The sequence below is a fragment of the Lithobates pipiens genome, unplaced genomic scaffold (assembly GCF_037356315.1).
Source record: "Lithobates pipiens isolate NorthernLeopardFrog02 unplaced genomic scaffold, aLitPip1_a1.2 Scaffold_18, whole genome shotgun sequence".
Taxonomy (NCBI): domain Eukaryota; kingdom Metazoa; phylum Chordata; class Amphibia; order Anura; family Ranidae; genus Lithobates; species Lithobates pipiens.
In genome coordinates, this window is record NW_027507758.1 from 350,495,077 (window position 1) to 350,507,722 (window position 12,646).

Sequence of the window (12,646 nt, forward strand, 5' to 3'; positions counted from 1 at the left end):
CCTTACAAGAGCACTTTTTTTGGAAAAAATACACTTTTTGGAATTAAAAAATAAGACAAAAGTAAAGTTAGCCCATTTTGTTTTGTTTTTTTCAATTAACAGTTTTTATTAGTAAGCTCAAAAAAGGTTAACAATACACAATCTTGCAGAGATCAACAGTATCTGAAAATGAAGTGGTAGGCTATGCATGTGAACTTTGTCACTTAATTACTGTGTCTTAAAGTGGAGTCTTAAGGAGCAATGTCCACAACTGTGTCACACAAAACCTTACATTAATAGTCTGCGGGGTACACAGAGAATTAAATAATAAAAAAACAAAAATAAAAGTGGAAAGGAGAAGTGAGAAGAGACAGAGAGGGGGATAAAGGGGGGGGGGAGAAGAGGGGGAGGAAAGATTAAGGGTTAGAAGGGGTGGTAGACTTCCATCTCAGCTCCCATGCCAGCTCATCACGTGTCCTCCCGAAGATGCCAACGCTCCCATGTCGCATTGTGTTCATCCAGCTTGTCTCTTATTCTGGCCGTCATTTTTTCCATCAGTTCAACGGAGTAGAAGGTATATTGACGGTCGGTCCGGCGGAGAGCCCTCCTGTCGTCAAAGAGACCATGTCTCCTTGTGTGCTGGTGGAACAACTTAAGAGTCTCTGAAAGCTCATGTTTGTGGTGCCTGTGGGCTCGCCACCAGGTGATTGTGGATGGTGGAGTGGGAAAGATTAAAGTCTCCTCCTATTACAAGGAAGTCTTGAGGTGTTCGGGATAGGCGAGTTAAGACTAACTAGAAAGCGATGTTGGCATATGTTTGGGGCGTATAGAGCACACAGGGTTATGGCCTGTGTCTGCCAGGTGCTGTGGAGGATGATAAAGTGACCTAGTGGGTCTAGATGGACATTAGGGCAAGTAAAAGGGGCCCCTTTTTAATGACAATGGCAACGCCTGCCCTTTTGCGTGGGTTGAAGGCTTGGTAAACCTGTGGGTAGTGTCTGGAAGCGAATGTAAGGCTGGGTTCACACCACAGCGATGCGGGAAAGCCACAAATCCGCAGCGTTTTCCCGCATCGCACACCTCCCGCCGGCAGTTCACACTGCCCTATGCGGACGGCTGGGAGTGTCAATGATATGTTAATGACACCCCCAGATCCGTCCGCATATCGCAGTGCGATCTGCCGACTCGCACAGGAATCGGATCGCATGGTGTGAACACCCATGCGATCCGATTCTGTTGCGGACCAAAAAAAGGGTCCCGTGCGAGTTTGCTGCGGGAGCGATGCGAATTCAGCCATACTATCTGTATGGCTGAACTCGCATCGCTATGGAGATCGGATGTGATTTGCACTGCAGTGCGGTGCGAATCACATCCGGATCTCCCCCCGCAGCAGTGTGAACCCGGCCTAAAGGAGTCTCCCTTGTTAAAGTGCATCTCTTGTACCATAATAATATCTGCCTGAACTCCCGGGGCGCCAGATGTCTTTTCTTGTTAGAGTTAAGTGACAGTACCTTAGCCATTGTCATATGTGAAGTGGGTCATAGATATACTTAGCTGGGTCCAGTGGTAGCAGGTCTCGTTCCAGGGGAGGAGGGCGGGCGGCAGGCAAGGTCCTTGCTGGTAGACAGTCTGTAGAAAGGAGATCTGGAATAAAGAAAAAAAAGTTAAAGTACAAACACATTTAGGCAGTGTTTTAACCATTTACAATCAGGCCCGCAGGAAACTAGGGGTCCTGTGGTCTGTAAAGTTCAGATTGGGCTCCTCGCCTGGGGTCCCAAGCCTCAAAAAAGTGGGCAGAGGGGCTCCAGGTAGGGAGATATGGAGAGACAAAAGTCCAGGGAGGAACTATCAGGTGGTAAACCACAGGTGGGGGGATTGGTGACTCGAGAACCGGTCTGTCCAAGTTAACATCCAAGGCCAGCCCATTGTGTGTCAAAACAGGGGTAGGTAATTTGTAGGCAAACGGGGGGGGGGGGGGGGTGTCAATGTGATAGAGCATTTGGGTGCTTATGGTGGCGAGTTCGTTGCTAGTGTTGTCCAGCCGGGGGGTGTAGAAAAAGTCAAGCCGTGTTCGTTATGAAACTTTTACTCTTAAAAATCTGCATAGATGACGTTTAGAAAATTCTACAGGTTGCATGTTTTAAGTTACAGAGGAGGTCTAGAATTATTGCTCTCGTTCTACTGATCATGGCAATACCTCACATGTGTGGTTTGAATACCGTTTTCATATGGGGCGCTACTCACGTTTGCGTTCACTTCTGCGCGTGATCTCGGCGGGATGGGGCGCATTTAAAAAATAATATTTTTTTCTTATTATTTATTTTACCTTTTAGTTTTTATTTTTACACTGTTTTTAAAAAAAAAAGAAAATTGTGTCACTTTTAATCCTATTACAAGGAATGTAAACATCCCTTGTAATAGAAAAAAAGCATGACAAGACCTCTCATATATGAGATCTGGGGTCAAAAAGACCTTAGATCTCATATTTACACTAAAATGCAATAAAAATAAATAAAAATTGTTATTTAAAAAAAAAATATGTCCCTTTAGGAGCTATGGATGGAAGTGACGTTTTCATGTCGCTTCTGCCCTGCAATTTTATGGAGATGGGTGGGGGCCATCTTCCCCTCACTCATCTCCATGCCCAGCAAGGGTGAAGATGCAATCGCTCTGCCGATGCCAACAGCTCCGGTAAGCAGCGGAGGGCACCAGAGCGCGGTGGGAGGGGGGCCTCTCCTGCTGCCGATAAAATTGATCTTGCGGTGAATCTGCCTCAGAGACCACTACCATCGGAAACCGGACCGCCAGCCAAACAAGAGGAGCTAGCTCCTGCCATAACAATGATATTCCTCTTCAAAGTAAGAACGTATATCGGAGTGTGGCGGTCGGAAAGTGGTTAATTGCACTTCTTATGATTAGCAGCTCAATAACTCGCCTTTCTCTCTCACCTCTTCAGACTGACATACTCCCATTTGCATGTGGGGAAGAGATAGCTTAATTTACCTTCTTCCCAGCTCCCTGTTTCTTCGGTTTCTCAATTTCCCGCATTTGCTTTCCTGATAGAAACTTTAACATCAATATTCTACAGACCAGGGTAGAGGAAAGCAATTCTGAAAATGCAGGGGAAATAAAGATAGTTTTTGAGAACTGAAGGCTGTGCCATTGAACACCTACTGAACCCTTCACAATCACCTAGGTCGTTTTCTGGGTACAACCAGTCTATATGAGAAAAACACTTTAAGCTCAATCCTAGTACACACACCACTCATTTTTTTTCTTTCATTTAACCGTGCTGGTTGAATGGAAAAAAACTGACAGCTCCAGTTGGTGCCGCTGAATTAACAATCTGATGTTAGTACAGTGATCTCCCCTGCTGTTCTATTGTGTTCTGATGGGGGGACTGAACACTCTGGTCACTGCTAATTGGCTGATAACATTGATTAGGAGCCAGTAAGCTGCTGGTTTTCCCAGCTGCCATACACATGGGCCGAATGTCAGCTGGTTTTTATTGAACCTGTCGATGTCACCAGGAACACATTCCACACACAAGACTTTAGTTGTGAGTTAACCCTGGTGTTTGGAATGTGTTTGAAACTTGGACATTTCAAACTGCGTATGTGGTAGACAACATGCACAAGCAGAAATTTCCTTCAGTGAAAACCAAAGTGATTATTAGTGAAAAAATGAGTGAAGTAAAGTGTGGCGCTACCTCGTAAAATGAATAGACAAATAATTAGATGTGATAAAGTACTGAAAAAATAATAATAAAGGATCTAATGGATCTAACGGTGTGTATCCTCAATTCAATAAATCATATAACAGTGAAAGCAATCTTATTAAATATAAGTATATACAAAGTCCAATTACCGTGATAGCAATAAAAATAAATGAATAGTCCTCGATTTTGACAAAAGTGATGATCCACCTCAAACCATGCGTGACAAGTTCACACTCGCCAACGCTTAAACACTGGAAACCCCTGGAGGGATGAAGGGTTCGCTGTTACCAGCAGAGAGAGGATGATGGTTCCTTGTTCTTTGATAACGTTTAAGCAATCATACTTGACCTTTCGGAATCCAGCTACGCTATGAAATACAGAGCAAGCAGGGATTCCTATACTGACTCGACCTCCTGAAACAGGCTCTGTGAATTCTGTGACACAGCAGTGCCTACTCACAGGGCATAGTGAATATGTGTCACAGAATTCAAGTGTAGCACTGACCCCCGAAGGAGTGGCTGATTAAATTTAGGCTTACCGTTACCTTCTTGACCTCGTATGCGTCTAGGGGTTTCCTGAGGTAGATGGCCCAAAGAACTGTAGAGTCTGACACTGGATCCACTTTAGGAATTTTTATTTGCAAAATGGTAGACAAAACACAGTCTCTCAATAAAGGGTAGTGGGTATAGGTAGGAAGTTCAGGTACTCTTGGAACTGCATAAATCTCTCACCTTAGCATCCAGTGAATAGCCATTCGCAACTGGATATTACAGCTATCGGATAAATCTCCTCTCAGCAGATTTAGCAACCGATAGATGGTTCAGATAGAGAAAAGTCTCTGCCACAGACTTGGTTGCAGAACTTGTAACTGAAAAGTCTCTGCCACAGACTTGGTTGTAACGGAAGGATATTTGAAGTTAGAGAACCCTTGTACGGTACCAGTATCTTGCAGCCGATCCAGCAATACCATGCGAGTGTGGATTCACCTGGTGTCTGTCAAGTTAGCTTTCAGGCTCTTACCGAGCAGCCAGCCTCCTGCATGGCCCTCTTCTGAAGAGTCCTCCCATGTTTGTGTTCTCAGTTGCTGGGCCTCTCCAAAGACGAGACGGCACCGGACCACCTTGGAATCCTTCCAGTTACTGCGCCTCAGGCTAGCCAGCCCTGAGACTCGGAAATGGATCCATCCGCACCCCAGGCCATGAGGGCCCCTGAGGGCTGGTCAGGAGGACCAGGACCAAGAAGACGGAATAATCCTCTGGACCGGAACCCAGTATAACGTGAGCTCAGCACCTTAAATACCCCCTCCCAGAATGCCCAGCAAGATGACACACTCACTGGTTGGTTCCGAGAGAGATTGGCACCCAATGCTTCCAACCAGACAGCGTTCTTATGCTTGCCAGAGGTGACACCGACATCTATGGCCAATCAGAACACAGTGCAGTCCAGCCAAACTGGTACTGAGACCATAATTTAGAACAATTAACCCCAAAACCCAACTGTGGTTTTAGGAACATTTAAATTTACAAAACAAATAGAGCATACTCATTTGGAGCCCGGCGCTACACAAGTAAATGTGTGAGAAGATTTACTTCAGTTTCGAAGTAGCTAGAAGTAATTAAAGTATAACTAAAGGCACCTTTTTTTTCATTTTGGATAGCGTAAGGGAGGGTATAACCCTGGTTTGTTTGTTTTTTGTCACCTGTGTCCCATTGAGGAGATATCCCTTCACTTCCTGTCCCACAGCCAAAGTGAGAGGAAATCCCTCCAAAGTGAGGGAATCTAGGTGTGTCACCAGGGTCACTAGAACTAGTGTTCCCATTGGAAGAATTCCCCCTCTATTACTGTTCTGTTGTCAATTATTATTATTATTATTTTTTTTTATATTTACTTTTAAAGATAACAGTAAACAGGACAAATAGAGAGAGTGAATCCCCTGGGGGCACAGGCAGCGATATAAACTGATAGGTGTTCTAATCTCTCCACTCTATCCAAAGTTTAAAAAAAGGGTTTACCTTTAGTTACACTTTAAAATACAATGTGGGAATAAATATATAATTTTATATCTTTACCTTAGATACTCTTCAAACCAGGGACTGGTGACCCATCTTAATCCATTTTAAGGTATTGGAAAAATGGTTTGATAATTGCCCACTACTTGTGTATAAAAAAAATGTTGCTAGAAATTACAAGTGCATAATAGAAATATTTGCCTACTTTATCTTATTTCCCAATGGGTTAAGTTTATCTTTTTTGGTGAACAGGTATCCATAAGCCTAATAAATACGTATTTATTTTTTGTATTAACAGAAACAGAATGAAGTCCTTACTCGTTCTTTTGATTTTATTTGAGGCTGCTGAACCCGGCCCTGCTAAAGTATGTGAAAAAGAGTATGACTGCCCCAAAGATTACCAAGAAGTCTTTGCGAGCCCCATTGCTGATATTCCTAAATCTATAAAACCAAAAACCACAGAGATCTTCTTTGTGCAAACAGAAATATCAACAATAAGAAAAGACGCTTTTAAATACATGAGTCAACTGCAAAAAATAGCTTTCATTAATAATAAAATTACATCAGTTGAGGATGGTGCATTTGACAGTTTGTCCAATCTCACTGAACTAGAGATATCTGGAAATGCTGATTTGAAGCAGCTGAAGAGTGGAGTATTTAAGAACCTTGGGAGTCTGAAAAAGCTCATATTGAAAAATAATAAGATCAGTATGATTGAACAAGGTATATTTGACAGCTTGGACAATTTAGAAGAACTATATTTAAATGTTAATGAACTGCCGGCATTGCCTCAAGATCCATTTAACAATCTTGTTAACCTTACAATGTTACATCTAGCAAAAAATAATTTGACGACTTTACCTGAAGACATATTTTCCAAACTGACCAACCTAAAAGTCCTTCGGCTCTATGAAAATGATCTCACTGAACTTCCATTAGGTTTGGTGGACAGTAACCACGAACTGGTTGAATTCAGTGTCTCAAAGAACAAGATAGAGCAATGGCCCAAAAACTTTTTGGCCAAATCAAAAAATCTTGAAAAACTTTACTTGGATGGCAACCTAATAGAAGAACTTCCAGATAATACATTTGTTGGTCTTAATAAGATTAAGCAGTTCAAAATAAACTCAAATAAACTTCAGAAGCTTCCACATCAAATAACTGATGGCATGCCCATAAATGAACTTGATTTGAGCAAAAACAACTTGAGAATTATTCCACATGAAGCATTTAGCAACTTTAAATCTCTAAGAAAATTAATTATTTCTTCCAATCAAATAAATGCTTTAACAAAGCAAATGTTTAAAGGTCAAGACAAGTTAACGGAGCTTAATTTACAAAAGAATTTACTTAGTAGCTTACAAGATGATGTGTTCTCTCTCCTTCCAATGTTAAAGACACTGAGACTTAATGAAAACCAATTTACCAACTTTCCAGTGCCTTCTATTGACTCAATTCCCAAACTGACTGGTGTGTACTTGGGTGGTAATCCTTGGGCTTGTGATTGTGATATGGAAAGTTTTCGAAACTGGATAATGAATTATCAAGCAAAAGTTAAAGATGCTGATAACGTACTTTGTGTGTCACCTGCTAATCATATTGGAACCAAAATAACTATTTTGAAGCCAGATGAATTAATATGCCCAACAACTGTAATAACAACAACAAAAATTACCACAGTAGGAGCCATTGTCACAACTCACCCAACTACCAAGCAACTGACAACAACTCACCAGGTTACTACACAACCCATTGTAACAACTCACACCCCTACAACACTGAAAACAACGGCTCCTTTCACAACACCTCTTCCAACTACAAAAGAAGAAATTACAACTACCACCATAACAACAATGAAGCCTACAACAACATCTGTAACAACACTACCACCAACCACAACTAAAGAAGTTACAACAGTACAAACTACAACAACAATGGCAACCACAGACATGCCATCTACAAAGCCTACAACTATACAAATCACAACACCACAAGAAACAACTCTTGCTCAGACTACTGCTAAAGAGCCTACTACTGTACAAATCACAACACCAGAGGCAACAACTCTTCTTCAGACTACTACTGAAGAGTCTACCACTATACAAATTACAACACCACAGGAAACAACTCTCGCTCAGACTACTACTGAAGAGTCCACCACTATACAAATTACAACACCACAAGAAACAACTCTCGCTCCAACTACTACTGAAGAGTCCACCACTATACAAATTACGACACCACAGGAAACAACTCTCGCTCAGACTACTACTGAAGAGTCCACCACTATACAAATTACAACACCACAGGAAACAACTCTCTCTCAGACTACTACTGAAGAGTCCACCACTATACAAATTACAACACCACAGGAAACAACTCTCGCTCAGACTACTACTGAAGAGCCAACGACCGTACACCAGACAACTACAGCCCTAAAAACAACACATTCAGAAGCTACAACAGCTAGCATGACAACATTTAGAGAATCCACAACAGCTTTGAGAACTACTTTACATACCACAATACAATCTAGAGAGAAGCCTTTAACTACAATGCATACTTCAGAGCCCAGCACAGCTTTCACCACATTAACTGTGGGCGGTACAACAGAGATGTCCTCTACAGAAGCATCGACTACATGTACATCAACAGCTGTAATGACCAGCAAATTAACTACAACAGAACTATCAACAGTGATATCAACAACGCACTTGACAACATCACCTGCAACAACTGAATTTTTTCCTACATCATCTACTACATTCCTGCCATCAACAACAGTGGCGGACAATGCCACCATGCCTTCAACCATAAAATTACATTCTAAAGACAGTGATTTTCTTCTTGGAAGTAAAATACACCACTGCAAGTTTTTATTTATTTCCTATCTAACCCTTTTATGTATTGAATTTTTTTCTACAATGTTTTTAATAACATTTGCTTACAGGTTGCACAAGGCTATACGCAGTGTAAAGATACCAGTACGTCCTGTTAGGTTGGTTAACATGTATAAAAAAAAGGACAAAACATAAGTGCAGATTTACTTTCCTAGTTAAAATCTTGTTACAATTAACGATTGTTAAGTTTCAAGAAACATTTACAGTATAACTTAAATCTGTTGATAATTCAGTGCCAGTTGGAATGGCAGGTGAGGTACTGAGATCCACTATGCACATGTAGGATGCACAAAGAAGATAAGGTAATTTAGCAAAAGTCTCACCAGAATCAGTGGCATCAACGTAAGGTATAGCTGCATAATGGATTCCTGCTATGTATGTTGTTGACGGGTGTAGTTAGAATATATTTATTCCCTTTTTGCTCTAGTAGAGTACCAGGGTGCTGAATCCTGGCTGCATTTATCCACTGAAGACAACAATCTCCTGGTAGGCCCTGCTGAAGTTGATGGCTTAGTGGGGCCTATACACTGAATGCAAAGTTTGTGTCAGTGAAGCCCACACTTTTTCAAAGCTCTTCACGCTCCAACCCCTCCCATAAAATCTAGTAATATATTCCTGGCCTTGATGGTGCATAGCAGCCAATTTTTTGATGATTGCTAATCTTCCTCCTCCAGGGTGCAGAGCAGCTCCTTCTTTTTATTGTGCTGCTCATATGTATACCTTTCCTCCTCCTCCTTAGCCCTTGTACACATGGTCGGACATTCCAATGGACAATGTCCGATAGGACCGTGTTGTCGGATAATCCGACAGTGTGTGTGCTCCATCGGACTGTTTCCGTCGGAGTATCCGACGGACCAAGTTTTCCAGCTGGGCTATAAAATTTTCCGACAACATGATCCGATCAGACTTTGTCAGGTCGTGTGTAGAGAATTCCGATCAGACAAAGTGCCACACATGCTCAGATTAAATTCCTAGACCAAAGCTATTGGCTACTAGCCTGAACGTAGTCCTGCCCTAACGAAATAATGTCATCACGTTAAGTACGATCGGATTTTCTGACAACTTTGTCCGACTGTGTGTATGCAACAGTTTCTGACAAAATCCGAAGGATTTGGTTGTCGGAATGTCCGACCGTGTGTACAAGGGCTTAAAGGCACAGAGCAGCCACATAATTTTATTGTGCTACTAATGCACATTTTCCTCCTCCTCCTCATGGAAGCACAGCAGTCGTTATTCTGCTGTGCAGTGATGTGATTATTTTGAATAAAAAACTTCTGGACATTACTTGAAGACCCATGGTGTGCTGGTAACTATATAGATTGATCCATGATGATACCAGTTTTCATTTAGCTGTTGCTGCAGCACCTGCTTATTTATCAGCCCCTTCCAGGAATTTGTGCAATGGGAATATTGATGACTTTTCCAAAATGCAAGGGGAGGGCAGACAGCAGCAAATGGAGGGACGGACTCCTACAGCCAGGTTGAAGGACAGGCAGTAGCAAAAATGAAATGTACAATTCTATGGCCATAGGCTACCCACTCTTTCCCAAATAAGGTTTGCTGTATTTTGGGAATATCTTTTCTTTTCCTGTTGCCCATTTTGGGGCTATGGCAGCGTACCATTGTTGGTGTCCTTTGTATGCAGCACATTACCACATACTTGTGCACTAAAGCTGCCATTATATTGAGCGATTTAGAGAATTCCATGCAATACCTAACTACTCTTAAAAATGCTCCCTCCCCGCTCCTAACATCTATTCCGTCTAACCTGTGCAAGAAAGATCTATATACTTAAAGTGGTTCTGAAGGCAGAAGGTTTTTTATCCTAATACATTCTATGCCTTCAGATAAAAAACCCTCTGCATGCAGCTCTCCTCTTAGCCCCCTAATACTTACCTGAGCCCCATCTCTACCCAGCAATGTTGCACAAGAGCCACAATGTCCGAGGACTCTCCCTCCTCATTGGCTGAGACAGCAGCAGATGCCATTGACTCCCACTGCTGTCAATTAAAGTCAGTGAGCCAATGAGGAGAGAGAAAGGGTGGGGCCGAGCCACGGCTCCATGTTTGAATGGACACACAGAGCAGCAGCTCGGCTTGGGTGCCCCCATATCAAGCTGCTTGCTGTGGGGGGCACTCGGCAGGGGAGGAGGGGCCTGGAGCATTGGCAAGTGATTAGAGAAGAGGAGGATCTGGTCTGCTCTGTGCAAAACCACTGCACAGAGCAGGTATGTATAACATGTTTGTTATTTTTAAACAAAAGAAAGACTTTAATATCACTTTAACTAATTTCGGGCCACTCTGGACCCATAACATGATCCGCCTCCCCTCTGTGAGCCAGCGGCAGCTGCAGGAGAGAGGAAGGAACACAATCAAAGGATGAGCCATAGGAGCCTATGGATGACATCACCACTCCGAGGCTGTATCAGCCGATGTCAAGCTCTCTCTTCTCCCCCCTGCAGCTGATGCTGGATCACCCAGAGGAGATCATGTGACCAGACCTGAGCAACCTGAAAATAGGTAAGTATACAGATATTTATACAGGATAGTCAGAACCTGTTTTGTCCAGAATTCTACTATAATAAACACAAATGTAGGCAGATCTAACTTGGGAGGCAGAGATTCTGTACACAGAGATAGTTTTTTTTAACCACTTAAGGACTGAACCTCTTTTTGAGATGTGTTGTTTACAAGTTAAAAATAGTTTTTTTTGCTAGAAAATGACTTAGAACCCCCAAACATTATACTTTTTTTTTCTAACACCCTAGAGTATAAAATGGCAGTCATTGCAATACTTTCTGTCACGCTGTATTTGCACAGCAGTCTTACAAGCGCACTTTTTGGGGAAAAAATACACTTTTTTGAATTAAAAAATAAGACACCAGTAAAGTTAGCCCAGTAAAGTTAGCCCACATGTGTGGTTTGAACACCGTTTTCATATGCGGGCGCTACTCAAGTATGCGTTCGCTTCTGCACACGAGCTTGGCGAGATGGGGCGCATTTAAAAAAAAATATATTTTTTATTATTTATTTTACCTTTTATTTTTTTATTTTTACACTGTTAAAAAAAAAAAGAAAAAAGAGTCACTTTTATTCCTATTACAAGGAATGTAAACATCCCTTGTAATAGAAAAAAAGCATGACAGGACCTCTTAAATATGAGATCTGGGGTCAAAAAGACCTCAGATCTCATATTTGCACTAAAATGCAATAATAAAAAAAAAAATTTGTCATAAAAAAAAAAAAATGACCCTTTAAGAGCTATATTGTTATGGAGATGGGTGTCTTGGGTGAGGGGATGTCCATCTTCCCCTCACTTATCTCCATACCCAGCCAGGGTGAAGATCCGATTGCCTCCACCACTGCCGACGGTTCCGGTAAGCGGCGGAGGGCACCAGAGCACGACGGGAGGGGGGCCCTCTCCTGCCACTGATAAAAGTGATCTTGCGGTGAATCCACCATAGAGACCACTCTTATCAGAAACCGGACTGCTGAACGAACACAAGGATACCAGGGTTATGGCAGCTAGCTGCTGCCATAATAACGATAACCCCCTGTCAAAGTTAGGATGTATATCGGCGTGCGGTGGTCCGGAAGAAGTTAAACAGTATGTACAGATTTACATTTTATTTATTCTTTTATTTATTTTTCTTCAAGGAAAAAATCCTAGGCCATTCCTGCCATGGTCATGCAAACAATAAAATCTATGAACTACAGGGTATTAAGGATGTACCAATGGCTTGGGGTTGCCCACTATCAGTGTTAATTTTAGTCTTAGGACTAAAATGGCAGTTTAGTTTTAGTCCCATTTTAGTCTTCCGCAATTGTTTTAGTTTTAGTCGTATTTAGTCGACTAAATCTTCAGTACATTTTAGTCGCCTAAAATGTCCTACATTTTAGTCGACTAAAATATCCTATGTTTTAGTTGACTAAAATCTCCAGTACATTTCAGTAATTGCAATTTAGTTGTAGTCATAGTTTTTTTGACTAAAATGGCCTTTTAGTTTTAGTCTCATTTTAGTCTTTTGACTAAAATGGCTT

The 12,646-nt window shown here is 41.9% G+C and overlaps 1 protein-coding gene across 1 annotated transcript in view; it reads left to right on the forward strand.

Moving 5' to 3' along the window:
* The window catches only part of LOC143986714 (uncharacterized), a 60,258-nt gene extending 50,815 nt beyond the window's left edge, over window positions 1–9,443 (forward strand). Inside the window, exon 5 of the mRNA XM_077485117.1 lies at window positions 6,005–9,443. Within this exon, the coding sequence (XP_077341243.1) occupies window positions 6,005–8,741 (2,737 nt within the window). The 3' untranslated portion in view covers window positions 8,742–9,443. The remainder of the gene's footprint in view (window positions 1–6,004) is intronic.
* Window positions 9,444–12,646: the final 3,203 nt, after the last annotated feature.